The sequence below is a fragment of the Phoenix dactylifera genome, chromosome 5 (assembly GCF_009389715.1).
Source record: "Phoenix dactylifera cultivar Barhee BC4 chromosome 5, palm_55x_up_171113_PBpolish2nd_filt_p, whole genome shotgun sequence".
NCBI lineage: Eukaryota > Viridiplantae > Streptophyta > Magnoliopsida > Arecales > Arecaceae > Phoenix > Phoenix dactylifera.
The window spans coordinates 16,498,078-16,524,030 of NC_052396.1; the positions used below are offsets into that span (position 1 = coordinate 16,498,078).

At 38.1% G+C, this 25,953-nt stretch overlaps 1 protein-coding gene across 2 annotated transcripts; it reads left to right on the forward strand.

The window, feature by feature from the left end:
* Positions 1-764: 764 nt before the first annotated feature.
* On the forward strand, positions 765-24,610 carry LOC103696097 (RNA polymerase II C-terminal domain phosphatase-like 1). 2 transcript variants are annotated; one of them, XM_026801118.2, is made up of 17 exons: positions 765-1,663; positions 5,662-6,138; positions 6,567-6,777; positions 6,987-7,144; positions 7,250-7,320; positions 7,471-7,576; positions 7,648-7,731; positions 7,878-8,453; positions 8,543-8,606; positions 12,546-12,679; positions 12,777-12,830; positions 13,726-13,822; positions 14,612-14,847; positions 14,940-15,026; positions 21,715-21,780; positions 22,381-22,454; positions 23,619-24,610. In XM_026801118.2, exons 1-17 carry the CDS (start codon positions 1,406-1,408, stop codon positions 23,725-23,727), a joined length of 2,862 nt encoding a protein of 953 aa, XP_026656919.2. In that variant the 5' UTR covers positions 765-1,405; the 3' UTR covers positions 23,728-24,610. The 2 variants fall into 2 exon arrangements, with proteins under 2 accessions (XP_026656919.2, XP_038982808.1); XM_039126880.1 differs by having other exon boundaries at positions 7,899-8,453.
* The last annotated feature ends 1,343 nt before the right edge of the window (positions 24,611-25,953 follow it).

Genomic DNA, 25,953 nt, shown 5'->3' on the forward strand with positions numbered 1-25,953 from the left:
CCGAATAACAAAATTCATACCGCCCCACGTACCTCCGTCCAAGACAGATCCATCGAAGTTGATCTTGAGGAAACCCGAAGGTAGAGGCTTCCAGGTGAAAAATATCGTACGGGATGCTGCCGAAGCAAAATGAAAACTCCAGATGTCCCGAGCTGTCAAGGTCCCTTCAACATGTATGATATGATTGAGTTCTGCCGTTTGCACATGGACGCTCTCCACCACAACTCTCGGCTGCGTTCGTCAAAGATACGGACGTTCCTAATCCGCCAAATTTGGTAAGATGCGCAAATCGTTGGGCAATGCTGCAAACAAAACAATGCATTCATAGATAGGAGCCAATCAATGAAACACATATAAAAAAAAGAGTGAACCAGCTGTCTGCTTGAATTGCCGGCAGTAAATAAACCCATTGATGTAGAACTCCGTCATCCTTCTCCTCAATCCAATTACCCTTTCCCGTTACCTTCGTCGCACAAGGTAATGTCCAACCTAACCATGCAAGGTTTCCCAACCGATCAATGCCGCCCTTCCTAATCCTGTATTCCTGTTATCTTCCCACCATAATCATATACGCTGCTTGAAAATCCTAATTCCCCTCTCATTAATTTGTTCGCTGACCGAGTCCGCCATCAAAATCTAAATCATGCTGACACCGTGTACGGGTGGGGTCGTCGTCTCCGAGTTGAGGCTCGAGCGCGCGCGCGAGAGTTGTATATTTCCATCCACACCCTCCGTACCTTTACAGTTGTTATTCTAGCGATTATTTATTATTTTTTATTCTACGAGTTGGACCGAGGTGTTTAGGATTCCCGTTCTCTACTCCTCTGGTTCGACGCCTAGGGTTTCTAGACTTCCCATCGCTGCCCGCTACCGGAGCAGCGAGCGGCCGGTGGAACTCCAGACGCACCGAAAACCTTAGAATTGGCCCTCTCGGCTCCGAGTTTTTTCTTTGGAACGGCGAAGGCCTTCGAACCCCTTTCCCGAGGCCTCTTGAATCGAATCCGAGCACCAAGCGACGAATCGAACCCCCCCACCCCCCCTCTCTCTCTCTCAAGAACAGGAAGAGAGAATTTATTTTTTCCTCCATTGGATTCCGTAAGAACAGATCTTTCCCTTCTAAAACATCGAATCCCATGGCCTCGATCTATTTGATGGAACCCTTGAAGAAGGAACCGGACCGAGATCTTGGTTCCTTTTGATTTACTGAAGAGAGATTGGAACTTGGTTTTCCCTTTTCTTTTCACGGAAAAAAAAGATCCTCTTTTCTGCCTTTCGTTGGAAAAAAGAAGGCATTCTTTTATCTAAGATCGAATTGCTTCAGGACGGGTAAAGGAGGATCAAACCTAGATCTGTTCTGCCAAGAAAGGGTTTCTGGTTTTGATCTGAAAAAAATATCATCTTAAACATGTTCAAATCGGCTGTTTACCATGGGAATTCTCTAATTGGGGAGGCGGAAATCTTCCCCCAGAACTCGAACCCTGGCGCGTGGGTCAGGGAGATCCGGATCTCCCACTTCTCCCCGTCGAGCGAGCGGTGCCTGCCGCTCGCCGTCCTCCACACCATCGCCTCCGGCGGCGTCAGCTTCAAAATGGAATCAAGGTCGCCACCGTCCGATGAGTCGCCGCTGTGCTCCTTGCACGCCGCTTGCCTCAGAGAGAACAAGGTACTATTCCCAAAAAAGAAACATACAGAAGGGTTTTAATGACAGCAGCAGGATGGTGAACAGTAAAATCTAATAATATCAGTGGAATCACTTTGCTAAAATGCCACACTTATGACCTGACTACTGAATTCATGCTTTTGTGGAAGGGAATATACTGGTGAAATTCATTCTTCATGATTTTGCTTAATCTTGGTTACAATGGATTTAGCAGAACTGAAACCTTTTCTAGTGGCTTCTTGACAGGACACTGGTGTTGCAAAATTAGTACTGTAAGAAATTGAAGCTGCGGTATTCATATTTTTACTAATCTGTGCTTATTAACAGTCTCAGGACACAATTTTAGAGATGACTGCCTCATGAATCTGTATGTACATAATTTAACTGTGGAATAAATTGCAACGGTTAAATCATGGACAGTCTAACTTGTGGATAGTTGAACTAAAGCAGTACTGTTGAAGATTCGTTTTTCCAGCTAATTAAGATGGTTTTTTTTGCTGAATATGTCTTAGATTTATGGTATTTTCTATAACAATCATTACTGTTAACAGTTCTAACAGGTATCAAATGTTATTAGCTAAAGCCGACCAAATGTCTTATGTATATATTCTGCCCTGGGCATATTATATTTAAATGTAGTGCCAAGTTCATGGAATTGCTGACTTGGATATGGTTGATAGAATTGGTATCGTGAAGTGATTGACTTTATGCTCATATCTGTAGATCCATTTTTTTTTCTTTGTTTGTTTTACTCATCACTATCTTTTTCTTGACAATTGAATGTAAATGGTATGTCTGCTTGGTGTGAAGGACTACAAGTTTTGGATTAAGGGAATGTGAAGTCTTATTTGCTAACTTGGCCTTGAACTTTGCTTTCTTTTAAGCATGCTTGCAAATGAGGGTTAGAGTTAATTTAGAGAAAATAGATAAATCAACAAAATTGAACATCATGTAAAAATCTTCCTTTAGATTGTTGTTCTTTTCTTTAATAATTATTGGAGAAAAACCCAGTGAAAAGCCATAGAGAACCTTACTATAAGAGGGTCTTCTAGGATGTTTGCCTGTATAATTTATCCTTGCATTAATAATCCCTTAAAGTGCTCTTACTTTCTATGAGATTTAAGTTGAACTAATGAGAACATTGATCTTATGCGCCCTGCCAAAATAAGTAGGAGCAAGTGGCTGTTTGTTTTCTTCTTTTATTTGACAAACTATGCTTGCCATCAGTTTGTTACTGAAAGTTAGTTATACTCAAGGAAATTTTGGAACAATGCTTGGTAAGAACCGGGTGATTATGGAAATTTGAGGAGGTACATTGGGCCAAAATAGGGCAGGAATCTGTATGTAGTTGGTGATGGAATTTTGTGCTTTTTGAAGGACATGGAGATTTATAAGACAAACTTTGTATGACTTGTCTTATACTTGAAAAGGTGAATTTGTCATTCCACTGAGATGGATATCTGGAAGTATGATGGTATATATTTAGAATACAATGATTCATGATGAATTATACTTTCAGAACTTATGCTTAGACATGTGAAAACTACCAGGCTTGCTAAGAAAATTAATAAAACTTAATTGTAGTCTTTGAATATGGGAAACTTGCTTCCTCTGATTACAGACAAGCATATTGTTCTAAAAGACTGATCCCTGCTGACCATATTGCTTTGAGCCAGTGAAATAGAAGTCCAAAATCTTACAGAAGGTAGATATGAAAAGAAGTATATGCTAGAAGTGATGTGTTTGGACAAAGTGGATCAGATAATTAATTATCTTTACTTTTATATTGATGAGATGCTGAGAAGAGAGTAAGTGATAAGATATACTGTTTCTAGATAAAAAAGAAATAAGTAGAACAAAAATCTCTTTTAGGAATTATAAAAATGTTAGAGAGTAATATAAAAGGAGAAAAGTGGTAGGATAAGGGTTTATAACTTTAAAAAAATGCAAGCCTAATGAGAAGGATTTCAATTAGTTTCCAGGGATAAATAGTCAATCTACAAAAGCTGGAACTCCACATTACACTCATTTAAATACTCAAAGGATATCAATTAGTTTCCAGGGATAAATAGTCAATCTACAAAAACCGGAACTCCACATTACACTCATTTAAATACTCAAAACTACACTAAAACACTGTTCTTATGACATAGCACTCTTGTAACTCAACAAAATGTCAATAAGTAACGGTGATAAATGTCATGCAAGTCTCATGTAAAGTGGGACTCTAGAAACACTAGAGTTCAATTTTTCTGTATGAAATAGAATTCCTAATAAAAGATGAATCTTGAATCTAAGGATTGTGCACCGACTATGCCCAAAATCAACCCTTGTAGTTTCACTTTCACATTTTCATTATCTGAAACAAAAAGTTTACTGAAATAAATAAAAGGAATCACAATTTTTAAATATTGTAGTTTGAATTATAAGGGGTTGTATTAGTGCTGCTGTGCAATCCAACCTCCTGCGATAATGTTGAAATGGAGTTTAATGGTTTTGGGAATTGTTACCTTATGGAAATTTTTGATTTAGGCCATTCTGTATTGAGAGGGAACCCATTGCACTTTGGAAAAAGGATGTGGGTGTATGGAACTCTGTGACGCTTCTTAAAACCCATGTTCTCACTTGGAGTAAACTTCATGGGATTCAGATTAGTGATTGCACTGATTGATTTGGATGTTGATGTTGATAGTACGAGTTCTCTGTAACTATGAGGATCAGGACAAGTTTGTCGCATTTAGTTTGCAGCTGATATGTTAGCATGATCTTTCTGATGTTGTCCATTTTTTAAGACAGCTTAAGACTACCACATAGGCTTTTGGTAAGGATTTAATTTAGTTGGTATTGACCAAACAGTTGTGGTTGATTCATCTTGCCAATACAAATTCCAGGGCTCTTTGAAAAAAAATATGATTTTTTTTTTCTGGTATCCTGGTAACCTAGGTCAGTGAAGCCTTATGGGAAGTTTGTGATTCCAGGCTTGCTAAGATATATGCAAGTGCAACATATTCTGCAGCTGGCATGGTTGTGAAGTTGAAGAAGACATTAGCTGAATCACGTAATGATTTGTATCTGATATCTAGGATCCAAAACTGGACTTATGTTTGGATGCAATTTTAGGATGCTGATCTGACTATTATCAAATTTTCTAAGCATTTCTCAAAAACAAATTCTGAATCAGGCTATTTGGATCATTGGTACTTCTCTTGCGTTCTTAGTACCGATGTCAAAGAATATGCAGTTTTTGATTTCAAGCATCCCTTAACTGAGGATGGTTAAAGGTTTGAAACTTTGAATCATTTGAGATTTGCAAAGAGAGGCATTTCTCAAGGGTTTTTAAGAAAGTTGCATTGATTTTTAATATTGGTTAAAGATCTATATTGGGTTGTATATCATATTGGTGTTTACTTATGATATAGGTGACTCGGGACCATATGATTTTTTTTTTTTTTTTTGACTGTACCAGTTTTCTCTACATAGGAATAAAAATGTATCTTGTCTTTCTGAATTTTTGTTCACTTTTCATTTTTTTTTAGAGAGAATTAGTTCATATGAATGCAATGAAAGCTAATTGTTCCATTGCTGGTCATAGTTGATTAAGATCTCTCAGTTTTGTTGAAAAATCAAGTTTGTATATCTGTATATTTATGTCTATTTGCATGTTTATTAATGGTGCAACGAGCCAGATCTCACTGTAGAACAGCTAAAAGCTTGTGTGATGCCTAATGTTATGTGAGTTCCTTAGATATTACCAATTTTTTCTGATATTTTAGTTGTTAAATAATTAACATAATTCATTTAAGGGAAAAATTTTCTCCTATATCATCTTTTGTTAATTGTATGTATGGTATTCTTGATGCGTATCCATGTATGATACACTAGTGCTGTAACTTATCTTTATTTGAATGGCCATGTTAATTGATATGTTCTCTATTGTGGTTTTTTCTTTTTTAAATAACAAATTCATCTTAGTGTGTCATGTTTCTTTTTTATGCTTGCAGACTGCAGTTATCCCATTAGGAGGGGAAGAACTGCACTTGGTGGCCATGAATTCCGGGAAAAACCTCATGCACCATGCATGTTTTTGGGGTTTTAATGTTGCATCGGGACTGTACAATTCGTGCCTTGGCATGTTGAACCTGAGGTGCCTTGGGATTGTGTTTGATCTTGATGAAACCCTTATAGTTGCTAATACTTTACGCTCATTTGAGGACAGGATTGATGCTCTTCAGCGAAAATTAAGTAATGAGACAGATCCGCAACGTGTTACTGGTATGTTGGCTGAGATCAAGCGCTATCAAGATGACAAATCTATCTTGAAGCAGTACGCAGAAAATGACCAAGTCGTTGAAAATGGGAAGGTCTATAAAGTTCAGTCTGAGGTTGTACCACCTTTATCTGATAGTCACCAGTTGATAACCCGTCCAGTTATAAGGTTACAAGAGAAGAATATCATTCTTACACGTGTTAATCCTTTGGTATGTTTTTCCTATCCTATCTTAATGCTTGTAAAATGCGGGGACTTTTTCTCCTTGATCTTCATTGCGTTGACATGCCACTCTATATTTGGACATTTTTGCTCAAACAAATTGTTGTCATGCAATCAACTGTTTAAAAGAGTCAGAGGGAACTCCTTATTGAATCTGCAATATCTAATGAATATGAGTTGCTATCTATTTGATTTATCAAATGAAGTCCATTGAGGTATTCTTTGGACAAGGAAAGGTTTTTTTAGGTTTTCTGATTCAAATAGTATGCTACTTGCTAACTTACATAGAGAAATCATGAGAATCCAATTTTTGCCTTAATGAACCAGAACTTGTATTAACAGAAATTCCTTGCTTGGATTTTATCTAGACCAATACTATCACAAATATAAACAGAGAGTTTTCTTAAATCTTTGCAGATACGGGATACTAGCGTCCTTGTACGGCTAAGACCTGCATGGGAGGAGCTAAGAAGCTACTTAATTGCCCGAGGTCGCAAGCGTTTTGAGGTCTATGTTTGTACAATGGCAGAAAGAGATTATGCTTTGGAAATGTGGAGACTTCTTGACCCAGATTCAAGCTTGATCAGCTCTATACAACTTCTTGACCGGATAGTGTGTGTCAAATCAGGTGTGTCATGCAGAGATCTTGCTGTTGTATGTTGCCATCTACATCCTTGGCATTTCTTTATGATGATGGAAGCCAAATAAGAAACCTGCTGAGTGATCCTTAACATTTTTCGTAGCTCTTCGTATCCTTATATATATTTATATTCAGCTTTTATTCTGGCCCATTGTACATTTGATTTTTATAATTTGGTATCGATATATTGCTGGCAGGCTCAAGAAAGTCACTTCTTAGTGTCTTTCAAGATGGAATTTGCCATCCAAAGATGGCACTAGTGATTGATGATCGTCTGAAAGTTTGGGATGAAAAAGATCAACCTCGAGTTCATGTTGTCCCTGCTTTTGCTCCATATTATGCCCCTCAGGCAGAGGTACAATTATCTGCATATAACAATCTCTGGCTGTGAGACTAAAACTCTGCGATTCTTTATTGCCTGAATCTACTAAAAGAAACCTTTTTTTTGACTCATTCATAGGCAAATGGCAACGTCCCAGTTTTATGTGTTGCAAGAAATGTTGCATGCAATGTTAGGGGTGGTTTTTTCAAGTAAGAAAATATAATTTCCCATTAATAGTGTTTACCTTTTACCAATATGTGTCTTGACTACCATGGTGAAACGACAATTAACTCTGCAGTCTGCTGCACATAAATTGTCAACATTTTCTTGATATGACAAGTCATGACTTTTATTGACAGAGAATTTGATGAAGGCTTACTGCCACGAATTAGTGACAGTTTCTATGAAGATGAATGGAAAGATTTCCCATCTGCTCCAGATGTGGGCAATTATTTAATTTCAGAGGTAAATCTGATGAAACCTGTGGTTGTATAGTTATTCTCTGCAATATAGTTACTCCCTTTTCTTTGGTTCAGGATGACAATGCTACTTCAAATGGAAATAAAGATCAGCTCTGTTTTGAGGGCATGACAGATGCTGAGGTTGAGAGGAGATTGAAGGTCTATATGCTTCCAAACCTTCACTGTTTTTTTCACTGATTTTTTGGTTACATATGGTTAAGAGAAACAAAACTTAGTAATCAAATGCACGATGAAAGATATCCATTATGTCTGCAGCATTTCACGTCATTTTGACCTTTGTTCAGGAGGCAAATTGCAATGTGCAGGCTATTCATCCCATGGTCAATAACTTTGACCCGAGGTCAGTTTCTTCTATTCAACACGTTATGGCTTCTTCATCTGCTGCACTTCCGCAGACAGCCACTCAAGCGATGATGCCTTTGCCTAACAACAATTGCCCACAGCCGATTGCATTAGGCAGGCCATTAGTATGTCAATCTGGCCTTCCTGAACCTAGTTTGCAAGGTTCTCCTGCTAGGGAAGAGGGTGAGGTTCCAGAGTCAGAATTAGATCCAGACACAAGGAGAAGACTTCTTATATTGCAACATGGTCAAGACACACGAGATCCTACTCCTTCATTTACTGTGAGATCCCCTCTCCATGTTGCAGTTCCTCCAGTGCAATCACGGGGAAATTGGTTTCCATTGGAGGAGGAGATGAATCCAAGACAACTGAGCAGGGAACCCAAAGAATTTACTTTAGAACCAGAAACTATACGTTTTAATAAAAAGCGACCTAACCATCAATCATATTTTCGCAGTGGGGAGAATTCTATTTCTTCTGATAGAGTTCTTCATGAAAATCGGGGTTTGCCTATGCAGGTAAATGATGTTTTAACATAGAAACTATTATCAAGTTTTTAAGTGTTTATTTTATAGAAGGTTCAATGACCATTGACTGCATAATTCAGTTACATCAAGGAGATGATCGGTTGAGACCAAACCATGCAGCAGCGAACTATAATTCCTTCCCAGGTATTTTTGTTTTCTTTAATAAGTAGGTAGAGCTGGATTTTCAGAGCCTTTGTAGTTCTCAAGGATTAAAGATTGCATTTTTTTCTATAATTTTAATTGTATAATTTGTAAATAAATTCATTTTTTCTTTTTTTTTTTCCTTGCCATCCTCTGTATTGGAAGCTTAGAAGTGCTGATTGCTCATTCTTAGCTTCCGTTGCTTCCCCAAGTTCAGTTGTCAGCTCTTTATTTTCTTTCAGGTTTTCTCATTTGCATGCACATAGCCATTCACGTACACATACATACAGCATACCATTTGTATAAACTTATATTGTATGACCTCAAGTTTCAAACACTGTTTTTTTTAAACATTCACTTTTTTTTTTTATTTTTTTCACAAGATAACACATGTCGATGCAAAATTTGCCAATGCACCTCATCTTTATATATTTAACCATAAAAAGTACTTATAGTTTATTTTTTTATTTCTTTCAAATTCAGATTTATTGTTTGCTAATGCACTAATGTTTTCTGAATTAGTGAAACAGTCCCTTTCTTCTAACCTAACATGAAGCTTGAATTACCGGTGTTGTAGCAAACTGGAGAGTGAGTCTTAGTACAATGGTAAGGTTGCTCCACTGTGACCTGGGTGTCATGGTTCGAAACATGGAAACAACCTCGCAATATCCAAAACTAAACCATCCATAATTTTCAACTGAAATAGTTTTCCTCTAGCATTTTACCTTTCACATAATATCATTTTTGATACTCTTAATTTACCATGCGACCCGCTTACCATCAAACTCTTAGGTATATTTCTCTTTTTTTCTTTTTGTGTGAAAACCATAGCTTCTTACTGGAGACTGTTAGGTGCCCAGTGGTTACTCATGGCTAGAATCACTTTGTTTTAATGTTTTGCATGATAGAGGTGGAAACTGGTGTCTATCATTGGATGCACTACAACTACGTTGTGCTCGTATGCACTAGTGGGTGTTTTGTGTGGATTTTGATTAGGAACGTGCAATGTGGATGCTTACTCAATACTGCATATAGTTGGAATATGTGAAATTGCAGTTTTTCTTGTATGTTATATTTGGAATAATATGTGGAATTGAATGAATGATTCTAATTTGTTTTTCAGAAGTCAGAACAGATGTTCATGTGAGCTTTTGGTATAAGCAGAGGGAAAATTTGCTAATTTATAATGGATAAAATGTTTTTTGGGTGCCTACTTGCCTACTTGGTACACCGTAAATGGTACATTGAGATAACTGGTATGGATATTGGCAGTTGTGGCAAATGAATTGGCAAATTTAATGAAGAAGTTAGGGGAGCATTGATCCAAGATATCATTTACTCTTGGAGATTAGTTTCCATGAGGTTAAATTCAGAACAGTGAACCTGCTAGTTCTGCTCCTTATGTTGACCTGGGTTTAGGGCTCCAATTCAGTTCCAGAAGCTATGATTGCCAGGAAAACCCACAAGGACTGTTAAACTTACAATTTAAGTGAAGGAAGGCGAGAGAATCATTAGAAGGTGAAATGACATCATCTAGAGAGTTAGCAATCCGTGAGTCAGAGATATGGAAAATTGAGCCTAGTCATAAAGCATGAGGGAGTGGATCTTATGATGCTGAAATAGACTTTGCAGATGTAGAAATTGGTTTTGATTCAGATAATCATTGAAGTGCAAGGGACAAGATGAGCCTAGGAAAGCTCATAGGTTGCATATATGAAGTTTCTCTGCCTCTAGGACACCAAATAACGGATCATTTGGGTGGTGGGATGGTGCTTTGGGGTGTCCAAGATGAGTTGTATGTCCGAACCGAGGCTATCAGTATATTGAGCACCCTTTTGTTTCCTGTAGGTTGCATATATAAAGTTACCTCGAAGATACCAAATGATAGGTCATTTGGGTGATAGGATAGTGATTTGGGTTGTCCAAGATGAGTTGCATGTTGAAAATGAGGCAATCAGTATATTGAGCAGGGTTTTAGGGTTTGGCATGCCTGCAAGATTAATTTTTAATAGATTGGAGGCACCTCTTTGGTGTTTCTAATATAATGTAATTATGTATACTACCCCAATAGTTAAATTGGGGTTATATTGAGTATTCAAAAGCTCTGCTACATTTGTGGATTATATCAAACTAATTGGTCTCTTGAAGAGCAGATCTTTTGTGGTGTCAAATAACAATATTGTGCTACATTATGTTAATCGAATAGGTTCAATTATTAGTTTGAAGAAAGGCTTAAAATCTCAAGTGTTGTGTACTGTCTCAACATTGTATTGCATGCCATATTGACATGGGGGTATCATTCTCGGTTTGGCGAACCGTGAGTAGGTAGGTGAACCGTGAGTAGATATGAGGGGCATTACTATGTATCAATCTTACTTGTATATGAACAATACAAAGGCATTGTACAGGATTTCAAAACTTTCCAAGCGACATCATTAATTTCTTCATTTGGTGCAATTCTCACTTTTAAGATTGGCTTTAATTCTTACCAAGGGCCGCAATCTCGGTACCGGATACCGTATCGGTACCTGATTAGTTGGGTTCGGTACAGTACGGTATGGCACACTTCTGTACCGAAATAGGGAGATTTTTATCTCGGTACGGCTCAATACAAGCTGGTACGCCTCGATACGGGCTGGTACGTACCTCGATATAGGCTGGTACACTTCGGTATGGAGCAGTACAGGGCTTGTGTCGACTTAAAGTTAAGTTTCGTACTGGTTTCTGCTTGGTATGGTACACCTCATATCGGGCAGTCGACAGACCATGGTTCTTACCCTTATTGTCTTTGACCATAGCTCATAAGGGGTGGAGGTAAAACATTTAAATCATAAGTTTTGTAACTAGTTCTGCTTCATAAAGAAATTGATAAGAGAGCTTGATGACTAAGTCGAAAACTAATGAGAATTAAAGGCTTTAAGGAGGATTCCAATGTTGAGAGTCCTATGACTAATGGATTGAAGAAATTCAATAGAACAAGTCCTTGATGAAACTGGATAATATAATTTATTTGTTGGGAACTGAGGGAATGCCTGATGTCATAATTATATTGGCTAATCTTGTGCGGTTTTGAAAACTGAAGACGTGAATTACTTGAAAAGCTTAAGGTGGGTAGATTAGTTCACAAAAAAAAAAAAAATGCAGGCATGAGAAGGTGATTATTCACTAACATTTAAATTCGTACGTTTATACACTTATATCTAGTCAAATAGTTGATTTCTTTGGAGAGGGAGTTTAATACAGTGGAAGCTATAGATTAAAAGAAGCACTTTATAAATAAGGTAAAGAGCAACAGGCATTGGATAATATGGTTATAAGTTTCGTACAAACTACAAAAGTATTGGAACCATTAGAGGATACAGTTTTGTCTTATATCGAAGAGTTCTGCGAATTTGGTTAGCCTCTTGTAGTAATGGACAGATTTTTATTATTTTATATTCAAACTTCCCATTCTTTGATTCCTCAAAGTATTATGCAATTGATTTTGGATTATAGGGAAATAAACTAAAATTCTAGTCTGTACAAGAGCAATAAACTTTTTGCTAGCTGTAGTGACATTTTTGCTCCTTGGCAAAGATGTGTTACTTACAACTGTTGAATTCTGGGTGCTTCTAGCAGACTGATATGTTGACTGGAACAAAACTGTAAACTGAGATGAGTCATTTGTATAATGTTTTATGGATGAAAAGGATGTGATTGAATGCTCTAAAGGACATGCCTGCTGCTAGCACAGGGAGCATTCCCCTTTTAATTCAATTAAGTGCACAAGCTTGTTGTCCACTTGTCTTTAAAGGCTACATCTCATTGTGGAAGATAATTTATTTACCATAACAATCTTTGTCTGATTTTCTGTTGTAGCTGTGTTAATATGAAGGACATTACTAAATTTTAATTGAAACTAATTAGTTCTGCTGCTTCGTAACCCAACTTTGAACGCTGAAGGCGAGGAGATGCCAGCTGGTCTAATTTCTTCCAGCCACAAGGACACCCAATTTGAATCTGGACGGGCCACTGCACGATATGCAGAAACTCCTGCTGGAGTCCTACAAAATATTGCAATGAAGTGTGGAGCAAAGGTAATTTGAAATCGAAAAGTTCTTGTAAAGTATGTAAGGTTAAGATGTATTTAATATAAGTTTATTTGTAATGCCTGTTCTAATTGTTCACTTGTAGGTGGAATTTCGCACAGCTTTATGTGACACTACAAACTTGCAGTTTTCTATGGAGGTAATGAAAATATAGAATTTCAACAGAACTTCTAGAGGCATATCACCAAAATAATGGTATTCTATATGCATACATAGCAGTTGCTGTCCTTTTGTAATTTTCACTATTCTATAACTTGATTGCTGCTTCATTTATGGCATTCTGATTTGGATTTAAATATGAACCTTCAATTATGATGGTTTGACATCACTTTTCTATTAATTGTTGCCTCTTATGTTGTTAAGGAAGATAAATAGTGCACTCAACCAATGGCTGGTCATTTACTTTCTATAACTGTTTTAAGTTCATGCTTCAAGGTACAGGTTTAGTTATTCCATTAAGTGAATAATTTTTTGACCCGATATTTTAATTTGAATATTTCAAAGAGACCTAAATTTTAAACCTGTCTCTTGCAAGAGAGGGGCCTTCTATGAAATCCATTAGGCTAGTTTATGGATATCAAGATATTTCTTATTAATCGCAGGTTTTAGTTCATGCTGGTAAGAGAAACCCTCAAAAATTCTGCTAGACTTGGAAAAAAGATCTAGTGAATGGTTGAAATGATGACTTTTCATATAGAGAGCTGCTTTCATCTTTAAAGCACCAATAGCCCAAAGAGCCAAATCAACTCTAATCCCATAATTTTATGTTGAATTCTTTATGAAACTAAATCTTGCAAACTTGTTTATTGCATGCCATTTTTTTCTCAATGCAATTTTAGAGGGTATTACAAGGTCTCACCTAGTGGGACTTGGGAGACTTCACTTATTGTGTCTTCACCTTTCTCATGAAAAGCCAAGAAAAAGACAGATTAGGATTTTTATTATAATATTTATACACATTACTCCTGTTACAAAATAATGACTATTTGTGTTTTGGGAAGTCTCATGTGCATGCTTATCATTGCTGTTTCCAGGTTTGGTTTGTTGGAGGAAAATTAGGTGAAGGAATTGGTAAAACGAGGAAGGAAGCCCAGCAGCAAGCTGCCGAAATCTCCCTTCGAACTTTAGCTAGTAAGAACATGTTTGGTTTTACCATTCTTTGTCACTGGGAAGTAATTATCACTATCACAGTCACATCTTCATGCTCCTAGTATTATATATTCATGTTTTATATTACAAGCATAGCAGCATTTCCTGTCAATTCATATGTTTGAGTAATAATCAGATGTCTATGATGTCAAACTTTAGGATTTAGACTTTTTATTGGTTGATTTAACCTTCAAAAGCTGAAGGCTTTTTCATTATGTTCTGTGCTTCTGCTTGCTGATTTATATAAATTTGCATATATGATGGAACTAGCAGAATAGTTTAGATTCATCCACATGATAGGTGTTGTTTTGTTTTATTTATTTATTTATTTTGGGTGGAAACAAGATGCATTATCAGATTATGGTCATTTAAGCATTGAGGAATGCTGCTATAATCTTTAGGTTTTTAGAACTCCGTTCTCCATTACTTTTCTTTTCTTTTCTTTGAGGACACTTTGTGGTGATGCTTATGGATATGCGAAGTTTGCTATTTTGTATTGTTTGCACATCATTCCTGACAAGTTGAGAAGACAGTAACTTCATGTGATTTATATTATTATGCTAGTAATGTTTCTTTCTTTTGCATATGTTGCAGCCTTTTTAGGGATTCTATTGGATTTCATAAGTGAATTATTGAATTGATTGATGTGCACCTAGGAACTCCTTGAATCTATCATCATCCATTAATATATAATTGGTTCTTTGTAAGAAATATACATCCTGTTTAAAATTTTTTCTAAGAAATTCTGATCAATGCTGGTTTTGATTGCAGATAAATATTTGTCAAATGCTAGATCTGACCCCAGTACTCTGCATGGAGATATGCTTAAGCCTTTTCATATCAAAGAAAATGGTTTTACAAGCGATTTAAACTCGTTTGGGTATCCAGCATGTGCCAGGGATGACGTTTTGCCAGTAGCTAGCACTTCAGAGGAGTCCCGTCTCATGGACCAGAGACTTGAGGGTCCAAATAAAACAGCAGCTGCTGTTGCTGCCCTCAAAGATCTAGTGAGATCCCACACTTTTCTTCTTATAGGGTCCTTGGATATATATTTTATGTATACAAAAACATATTGACATATGCTGATTTGACTATGCAGTGTACCATTAAGGGATTTAATCTAGTTTTTCAAGCTCAGTCTTCACCTTCAGCTGGTTCAGTCAGTAAAGGGGAAGTGTATGCCCAGGTAATGATGAACCTCATTTTTCTGATAATTTTTCTTACAGATTTATGTCCTCATGATCCTGCATGTCCTGTGAACAAAGTAATTAGCAATTTTAGTTGCAGGCCATTATAATTCTTTAAAAACATAATTAAGAGAAGAATGAATTATGACATGCATAGCTGTCATTGAGCTAACTTTTACATATTTACTTGATAGTTTGCATCTTCTATTTCCTATATCAAGTTCATTGTTAGGTTGCTACTGCCAAGCTATGATAGTGATGAAAAGTAAAGAAAGGAAGGAAAGAAGAATAATCAAAAAGGAAGGAAAGAAGGAAGAAATGAACGAAAGATGAACAAGAAACAAACAATGAAGGAAAGAAGTAGGGAAAAGATGTGGAGGGTATTTGCTGGATGCTCGACCAGGATGGTCGCCAGGATGAGATGGGACGGCAGGGCAGTTCCATAGAGAATTTGGGACAGCCCCATCACATAAGATCTAAGACCTTGAAATCATGTAGTTTAAATCAAGGTTAGCCGAACCAGTATCGGGACCCGTGTCGGTCGGCTACTGGTTTGGTGTTCAACAGATCATTTTTAAGCCTTTTGAGATATTGAAGAGGAGGAGGAGGAGGGGGGGGGCTGAACCAGTTTGAACCAGTGTGAATCGAGTGGTTCATACCAATTCCGCTCTGAACCATCCAGTTCAAAACGGTTCAAGATATTTTTCGAAAAAAGCACTGAATCTGCGCCGGTTCGGTTCTGTACGGGGTGAACCAGGTGGTTTCTGCTTGGTTTGGTAGACCATGGTTTAGAATCTTTAGATAATGTATGGTTAGTGGGTAAGGTTAGCGGGTCAGTGGCCTAATGTGGTGGAGTTAGTTGAGTTCTAACTTTTATAATGCAAAGAATGTAATGAAATAAAGGAGATGAATAGGTTTATCCTCTTTTGAAACTCTCTTTTGTGGTGTTGTTCTGACCCAAACTAGAAATCTTTCCTCATTATTCTTAATACTTGCACTCAAGGTTGGCTGTACCGGTATCGGAACCTGGGCCAGTTGCTTGGCGGTAAGGTACCGTGCCGTTTTGGTCCGTTTCGGACTCTTATTTTTTTTATTTCAAATTTTGAACTGAAGTCGGCATATGGTATGCCGACTTTAATTCAAAATTTGAAATAAAAAAAAGAGAGGCGGGGACTAGTTTGGAATGAAGACGTGTCGAGGAGACTGCACAGTGAAGAGGGATGAGTTTAGCGAGAGGGAGAGAGAGGGGGAAGAGGAAGGAGAGGGGGAGAGAGGGAGAGGCATCAAACAACTATAATCTCTCATAAGTTGTAATGGAAGGTGACAATGGATTACCGAAGCTCAAGCGGTAGCGCATGGGTCTTCTCTCTCAAAGCTGTGGTGGTCTCATCGGCGTCATATCACCAATCATGATGCTTCGTCTCTTGGGACAATCGAGTTCCCTCAAAAAGGGGGTTAGAGAGAGGGAGAGGGAGGGAGGGGAGAGAGGGATGGTTGTCGGCCGGTGTATGTAGGAGAGGGTAGTGAGAGTGTGAGCAAATAGAAGAGGACAGGAAGTAACAAAGCCCTAAACCTTAAATCAGTGCCTATCTCGAATTTATAGTGCGAACCATATCGGTAACTGACTGGTCTGGTTTGGTAGACCCCAAACTGACTGGTTCCGTATGGTTCAACATTCCTTGCTTGCATTATTTATGTATTAAGTTTCCTTCTTCAAAATGAACCTTGTCTTGAAGGTTCACATGTGGAAAATTAGATACAAGCTGGTCCACCTCCCATGTAGCATCTTGAAGAGGTGGCATTGTTCTCTAGATCTTCCTTCTCTATAGCTTGGAGAGATATAGGCTGGGTTGTGGGCATAGCCTAGCATACCAATTTGTGCTGGGGTTGTTCATTATAAACTCCATGGTCAGTTTGTTCCAATCACAAAGTACGGGTCCAAGTTGTTCTAAATATTGAACTCTCAAGAGCAATATCAATACCAGTTAACAACAAAGGATAGGGTGGTAGCAAAGGAAAAGGTTTGGATAGGTGTCATGAGCCACATAAGGTGGTACTTTTCTTTGCATGTGAGATGATTTCAATCTGCCACCATGAGCGACAAGGTAGTCATAGAGGTGATAAGAACATGGAATTGCTCAGTTACTTTATTATTGATGAAATTATGTGTAGATCCATTGTCAATTAGCATTATAATAGGGTGTTTGGCAAGGAAAATAATAACCTTCATTATGTGGAGAATGCCAACTAGACAATGTGTGCAAGCTGATTTTTGGAATTTGACATGGCTTAGATGAGTCATTAGGAGCCACGATCCATGACATTTCTCTCTTGGAGAGAATTTATTGTCATAGTAAAAATACAGTCGTTTCTCACGGCAACATTGATTTACCCCCTAGTTGATTCTTTTAGCAGTTGGAGCTGCAACATTTGTGGTGGGTAACCACCTCCCAATGCGGCTTGAGGTCTGAAGGTGGTCACTACCTTCTTTTGGCAATTGAGATGCTCTTTACGCATGCAAGCAAGTTCAATAGCATATCTTAAGGATCTAGGTTTGTACATATGTAACTTTGCAACAATACCATCCTTCAGGCCACCACCCACTCTTGTGGAAAGCAGCTCAATTTTTTCTTACTAGTCACGTGTAGTCCCCCCAAGGCTTCGTCAAAGTCCTCATACTGTCTTGACCCTGACCTCGAGCACAATTCATCCATAAAAGTTGCCTTTGTGACCTTACCAGAAATTTCTTGGAACCACTGATACCAATAGCTTGTCTCTCCTATATGAAAGGAAGCAAGACCCACTTTTTTGATCCACGGGCATCCCTTCATACTTGAAAAACCGTTTAACCTGGTTGAGCCATTCTATTGGTTCTGTTCCTGAGTATTGAGGGAAATCCATCTTGATGTAGTGTGGCTGAAAATGGCTTCTAGATGCAGCACTACTTTCACCTTGAAGGGACATGTAGGTTGTGGTTGTCTCTTTGAGTTTTAAGACCAGCTATGGCTGCCGTCAACTCGCAGTGAGTATCGTCAATGATCTAGATCTGTTTGACGATATGTTGAGAGTTGAAGCAGACTGCACCATTGTATTGATGAAGATTTTCTGTCATCTTGTGCACTTGCTTCTAACCTTTCAATCTGGTCCATGTTGGTAAGCTGAGCCATAACCTTGCTCTGTTATGAACTTAAATACGTAAATAGTGCAAGGATTGAAAATAATGGGAAAAGAGAGTTCCAGTTCGGGTCAAAGGAACACCACAAAAGAAGCGGGTTTCAGAAGAGGATAACGTTATTCACCTCCCTTATTCCATTACGTTCTTTACATTATAAAAGTTTGAACTCGACTAACTCCACCACATTAGGCCACTAACCCACTAACCCTATTTACCCAGTTAAATACATTATTTGTGCAACAAACTACAGAGACTCGGACTACTCTTAAAGATTTGGACTTCCACAACTAGACCCACAACTTGAGTGCCTTGCTGCACAAGTCACATTACGTGGCTTGCATGGCCTTTCCATGACTTAATCATTTGGGATTAGGATTCCTTAGCCGAGTTGTAACAACCTCTTGTACGGAAGATGAAAAATTTTCATGTGAAATTCTATTCCTTTAATGCTTATTATTCTTATAGTTTGTTGTGTGTTCTACTTGATTCCAAGCATAGAGGTACATTTTACGTATTTAAATTGAAGTCATATATATTATTATAAAAGGAGCTAGACTTGGCTACACTCTAATTGATATATACTCAGATCTGGTCAGATTTAGATTGGATAATCGGGGTCCCACATTGACAATTTAAGCCGTTGGATGTAACCTACTACCTCTAAACTGCTTAAACACCAAAATCATGTTTGGAGACCCCTAATCTATGCATCAAGTGGTCAAAAAATTAGACAGTCTAAATAACATGAAACTACATATATTTTTTAATCGCTTGATGCATATCCTAGAGGTCTCCAAATTATATAATTTATGGTATATAAGCGGTTTATAGATAGTAGATTACATCCAACAGCTCGAATCGTCGATGTGGGACCCACATCATCTAGTATCGACCTGATCGGATCTGATTAGAGATCCACTCAAGCAAGGTCCGCTGTATCGGTACCCGTCGGCGTACCGGTGGCGGCCCGGACCGATACGAATCGGTCCCGTACCGATTCGGTACCGTACCGGTTCTCCAACAATAAACCACCGGTACCAGATTCCATGCTGATTCGGTACCGGTCCCAAGCCGGACTGGTATGTACCGGCCGGTATGGACCGGTACGGCAGACCATGCACTCAAGTGTTGCCAAGTCCAATTCATTATAAAAGATGCCTCACATCATATTAACTGATGTACAATTTAACTTCGAAGGTGCTTCCTTTCAGCATTAGAGCAAGATAAATGATCAAATAGTTTTTCTTTTATATAATTTAGCTTATAGTCAAAGTTGACAAAAGCAGTAGTTCAATAATATGAGAGAAAAGAACCTTAGGTATTAAGTGAAATTCTATGTTATGTTGCAGGATCGTATATGTAAAAGCTTTTAGTTGTGGACAGAATTTTGTACATTACAAAAATGTTTTATATCTAATTCCAAATTATTACACGGTTTTTCATTATAATTTTATACTCGATATATTTGCAGTTTAGCAGATATATCTCTGTTACTTGATAAAATATGATGCAGAATGTAGGTTGTTCTCACAAAGTCATTCATGCTGACAGCTTTCAGTAAAAGTTGTCTTATTATTTGTTGAATTACTTTTTTTAAAAAAATTATTTCTTTCCTCTCTCTCTGTCTGTATGTGTCTGTGTTTGTATATACACACAGACACATGTCAGAAGTTGTCCTGAGTAGGATACTTGGTGAACTAGGATTCATAAAACTGACCTAAATAGTCAGGACAAAGCTATATGGTTATGGTATCTATATATTTGCATGAAGCTGGTGGGTGGCAAGCAACCGTTGAATTTTGCCTGCTTTGGATGAAATCATTTAAACTGAAAGGATGGGCCAAAATCTGCTTAAAAACCAACTGTCCAATTCTTGTTTTCATCTATATTAAGCTTGGATGTTCTGATTAATGCAGCAATGTAAATGCACATCTATAGCTGGAAGCATTATATGACTTAAAGTTGCATATCCATCCTCATGCTTTGCATTCATCTAATCTAATTGTGGTGTAGTTGACTGATTAATAGGTTGGTTCTTATATGTATATAAGTGCTTTTTTTGGGGGGAGGTAAGGTTCTTGTTTCCTGCTTGACACGATTTACTTACTTTGAGTTAGCGAAATCACTATTGTTATTGTGATGGGCCCATATCATATATTTGAATGTTATATCAAGTAAAGTACACATCAGAACATCTTAGAGTCTGATACTCATTACATATAGACATTATCTTCATGACTGATGTCAGCATGACCTAGCTGAAGAGAAAAGGAAACTGGATGACAGAGCATATGCATAGTACTAATTAGTAATTACATTGAATTTACCTACAAACTAGGACTTGGCAGGTTCAATTTGTTAAGAAGCATAACGGCTGTGATCTTACAATTTTGTTGGCTTTGATGAAGAATGTAAGCAGTGAGAAACTAATATTTGAGGAGCTGGGGATTAGAATTTCCTTTTTAAACTGTGCACTCCTTTTTTTTCCCTTCTCTCGTCAGTTGCATTGGTACACTAATTGTCCAGCTTCAAAGGGGGAGTCGAGCTACAAAAGAGGAGCCTATCCACAAAAACTTTCCCATTTATATAACGGGGATAGTGGTTTATTCATTTCCTTGATTTGTAATAAAGTTGAAAGACATATGATGCAATTTGAGGCCCCTGTAGATAGTAATTCTTCCTCTTATCCAATGCTGTTGCTTTACTTTCTATGCCGTCTTTGTGCTTTCTGGTTTCTGATTGTCAAAAAATATTACTTGATACATATTGTACGTATGTTCATATGTATATACGCATTCATCATACATGAAGTTTATGGATTTATGCGTGTTATGATTAAGACATTTATTCGTTCATTTATCCATTGTTCGTTAGTTGATTCATTCATTCATTTATTAGTTTGTTACAAGTGTAACATTAAGTTCCTGGATTTATATGCCCATATGACTAAGTCATGTTTTTGCAAATATAGATTACGGACATAAAAAGTTAGATCTTTCATTATAATTCAAAACTTTATTATGATGCTGGTTATTAGATATTAAAAATCAAAAAGTAAACCCAACATTCCCAATTCCCAGAAAGAGGATTTTTCAAGGGATTTTGGAAAATTTTCAAGATTTAACTAGCATGGGGAATCATATAACAACCGGATGCAACCTGAGTGGTCTGGCCTGGTCTGATCTGTTCTATTGTGGCACCCCTACCTTTTTTTTATTTTTTATTTTCCTTCCATTTGTGTTTGATGCATGTTTGGATCCATGATAGAGGACATGATGCTGGCTATAGAACACAGTTGCAGTCACTAATGACTATTCATTTAGCTGTCAAACTCTTGTCTATTAGGTATTATTGTACCAATGTCTCACTAATTTTGGAAATATAGTTAAAAACTTTTTATCGAGGGTAAGAGCTCAAAACTGTGCAAACTCATAAACAATGCATATGTAAATTTATTCTTCTGCTACTGATTTTGATCATCATTTCTTTTGGCTGGCTATGAACTAATTTAGGTTGAAGTAGCGGGGCAGATATTAGGAAAAGGAGTTGGAACAACCTGGGAAGAAGCTAAGCTGCAGGTATTCTCTTTTTTCAGTTTTTGCTTTCCTTTTCCATGGCTGGCTTTGTAATTCAGGAATTTTCATCTGAAAATATGCATTACTTGGTAGGGAGTATTCCTGAAAAAATATCATGGAAATAACTAATGAAGATGATTATGAAAATGATTCAAGCATATATCCCTTGATACAAATGATAACGAAGTATGTAGCTGGCCTAGATTGTGATCATGCTTACTATCCAGTATGCAGGAGGTGATTTAATTTCCACTTGTCTATAATATGAATCTCTCTACTCAGTTATATACGAGAAACCTGCATCAGTGGATTTCTTTACATCCTCTGGAATTATTAAGATCTACTGAATCTATCATTTTACTGGAAACTCAACATGTAACCTTCGCAACTATTAGTTTGCACTGAGCTGGTAGAGTGATACGCTAAGGCAAAATTGATTTAGGGAATATTCTGTAGTCTTGTTCATTTTCTTTTCATCGATATGACTAGATCAAATTAGCATACACTATTGATTTGAAGTTTTTATATGCTGCAAATTGGATCTATTAAATAATGCATGCAAACATGGTCATTTTATCTGAAATTTTTTTGTATTTTTCACAGGCTGCTGAAGAGGCCCTTGGAGCTTTGAAGTCTATGCTCGGTCAGTTTACTCAGAAACACTCAGGATCTCCAAGGTCAGTATCTACTTTGTGCTGAAAGTATGTTGTTATGCACTTCACCAGTACCTGTCAGAACATTTTTTGTTTCAGAAATTACAATATTGGTAATCGGAAAATCAGGCAAGGAGATAGTTATGAAATTCAGGAGATCATGGAGAATACATTTAGAAAATTTTCAAAAAATTAAAAAGGTAGAATGTAAAATGATGTTAAAGAAATTAATTTTTTAAGTTATCTATATCAAACACATTTGAAAATTATTAATCATGGGCGAGCAAACAGCAGTAAAGATAGCGGGAACAATGACAAGAAATTTTCCAACAAAATGCCAAATAATTAATGAATTACTTTGAAAAAAATTCAGCAGTAATTTGTTAAATGGAATATTTGATGAAAATTCATAGTTATTGCTTGGGAATAACCCAAAAAGAATGGTGACAACAGAAATACCTGCAATATTTTTATATTGGTTTGTGATTTAGTCTATACACCATCTCAAGTCATATCTGTCTCATTTTTCCAATTCTTCAAGTAAAATATTATATTCTTCATGTATTGTAATTTTCTCTGACTACCGAATTGTATAAATTGATTATGAATTAAAGATGAATGTTGCCTGTGGCAAACCTTTCCATCTTCTTCATGTCAAGTCTCTCTTTTGCCTAGAGTTGCCTTGACCGTGCTGGCACCGATTCTTAGAGGATGAATGTTGCCAAACATAAAAATCTGTATGGTGCCCTTTCTTGGAGCTGTGCTCCATAGCCAACCCCATTGTGGTGGAAAAAGCTTTGACGATGGTCATATATGACACTCTCCATCTAATTTCGTTGATTTCTTTTCATTCTCACATTGATGGCAAATTTCTGAAATGGTAAGTTAGTACTTCCACGTGATTGATGGTTATACAAACTTTTGAAGAAATGCACTTGCATCATTTAGTTGAGTCATGGTCTGGGTTGTTTTATTCCACTGACAAGTTGATTATAAGTTTTGGGACAGTTTTCGGTTTCTTTGGTCTTTTTTTTTTTTTTTTTTTTTTTTTTAATTCAATGCATTGGCTTCTGCTTGTGAAGTTGAGCTGTCTTTTAGTTATAATTACATTTTTCTTTTTTCCCTTTTTTTTTTGATTGGTGGCTGGAAACTGCTGCTACATTGTCCATTTGCCATCTCTTCTTTCAGGTCACTGTCTGCGACTCCAAACAAGCGTTTGAAGGCAGATTTTTCGCGGTTGCTGCAGAGAATTCCATCATCTGGTAGATACTCTAGGAATGAAACTCCTGTGCCTTGATAATTACCATTGCAGTTTTTCCAGTGAGGCATCTGTTTATTCATCTGTAGCCTAGTGGTGGGATGGACCTACCAAGGTTGCAAAGGAGGGTCGTCACAATTTTGCAAGGAGCATCATCTGTAGCCCAAGACAAGCTTTTCAAGGCAACTGTTAACACTAATTCCTGCCGCTTCTCAGGTAGTTCTTGGGTATTGCATGATCCATCAGTAAGGTATAAGATCTCTATATATCAATTTGGTGGTTGTACATATCTTCACAGCTGAACATATGTTGGGATCACACTGTGGTTTTGTGGATGGGGAGCGTAAACTGCTGGTAACAGTATGATAGATGCAACATCTCTTCGATGCTTGGTGTTGTGGAGATCTGAGAACAGAGATTGCAGCTTGGGTACCTTCACAGATTACATTTCCAGTTCCATAGGCCTACTGGCATACTTGGCAAAGGGTTCATGCCTCTAGCCTTCTTTACTCGTGAGGACCAGAGCGAAAGGAAATTAAATGCCTGCTAGCCAGGAAAACTGTTGCTCGTAAAGATCGCAATTAACAGGTATTGGTGGCCAGTCATTTAAATGCTTTTGACTCCGTGCATCACCGTAATTGCGGGGCAGCCAATTTGTCTGGTGGAAGCTGGGAAAGAGAGCGCCTACTCTTCACCGTATATTTTTACCGGTTCCAGCCTTAAGCTTATTCTTATTCAGAAGCTCATATTCTGAAAAAATGAGCTTGTTGGGCTTGTCAATGGTTAGTAAAGTCTTCAAAAAAAAAAAAGGGAAAAAGATATTCTATAATGCAGTTTGAGCCCCGCTACTTGCTAATTTTTTAATTGGTAAATGAATTGCAAACCAATTCTCTTCATTAGATGAAGTGAGGTTTCAGTTGAATCTGATTCTGATAGCAGCCATCCTCAATCTGTGTTCACCACATGCAGCATGCGAGCTTCTTGTTGATGCTCCCCCCCTCCCCCACATGCATCCATTCACGTGCCTTCCATCCTTTTCTGTCGCTAGGAAAGGTTGGGGACGAATTCGTTAAAACGACAGTAAGTTGCAACCAAAAGAAAAAGGTCACCTCACAAATGTTGAGCAACCAAGGTAGCAGATCCTTTCACCCGATCTCCTGCAAGAAATAACACTTTTTTAAGAAGCCGGAATTCTGGTATTTCTCGGTGAACACTCTATTGTTCTTTTCCCAGTCATACTCCTGCAGATAATAATAACTAATGCATCGAAATGAGCTCTCCAAATCGATGTAGCATAAAAATTTCTATTGGTTGCTCCAAGAGGTTTTGGATTCGGGTTGAATGTCCGGATATTGATCTTTTGTCGAGAATGTTTCCAAATAGGTTTCAGGTTTCTACAATCCAGGAGACGATTACTGGAAGTTTCATCACGCCAGGAGCGTGACACGGGTAGCAGGGGTCGTACTTTGTCTTTTCTTCTCAAATTCTCCGCAGCAAAGAGACTAACCTTGCTCAGCACCGCCAGCGTCGGCTCCTCCGGTTCATCGTATAGAAGTGCAACTCCCTTATCCCTTTCTCCAAGATTTTCCGGCACATCTCCGTCGCCAGCTCCACACTGTACGCCGCCAGCGCCGCCTCGTCCCCCTTCCTTGCCTCCACCGCCGCCCTCACCTCTGCCGGCACCTTCGTGTTGCATGTCTTCGTCATCCTCTGGAAGTTCCGGTACGTCGCGATAGGAAGGATTCCCAGCACGATCGGGCAATCGATCCCGACACGCCGACAATCCCTCACGAATTTGAGAAAAATATTGATATCGAAGATGAGCTTGAAGGCTCCGATGGCTCAAGAGAAGCTGAAGGCTTCGATGGCTCAGGAGAAGCTGAAGGCTCCGATGGCTCAAGAGAAGGCGGTCCCTAGCCCGCGACTCCCAAGGTCGAATAAGGGGAGTTCTTCTTGGGCGGCCATGGCAAAGGGCCCTCCGAAGAAGCATACATGGATTTCCCACCGCATCTCAAAGGGCGAGGTGGCGAGACTAAAGGAGCTGTTCTCGACGGTCGTGGAGGTGCCGGCGGAGCAGTTGGAGGAATCACGGTCAGTCTGGTTGGAGAAGGTTGTTCTGATGCGCAGTCTTGGCCGGCGGGTTCCGATTGATTGGGTTGCCAAGGAGTTGAGAGCCAGTGGACGTCTGAGCTACAATGTAGATTGCTTTCCACTAGCGGAGGATGTAATCGTCACTCGGTTCTCCTCTGAGAGAGATCGGGATGC

What these genes read in the sequence shown, in the direction of transcription:
- LOC103696097 (XM_026801118.2), top strand. Translation starts at nt 1,406, where the DNA reads ATGTTCAAATCGGCTGTTTACCATGGGAATTCTCTAATTGGGGAGGCG. An exon ending in CTCCCTTCGAACTTTAGCTA is followed by an intron (nt 13,823 to 14,611) that starts GTAAGAACATGT and finishes TTTTGATTGCAG; the next exon opens with ATAAATATTTGTCAAATGCT. An exon ending in AAGGGGAAGTGTATGCCCAG is followed by an intron (nt 15,027 to 21,714) that starts GTAATGATGAAC and finishes GAACTAATTTAG; the next exon opens with GTTGAAGTAGCGGGGCAGAT.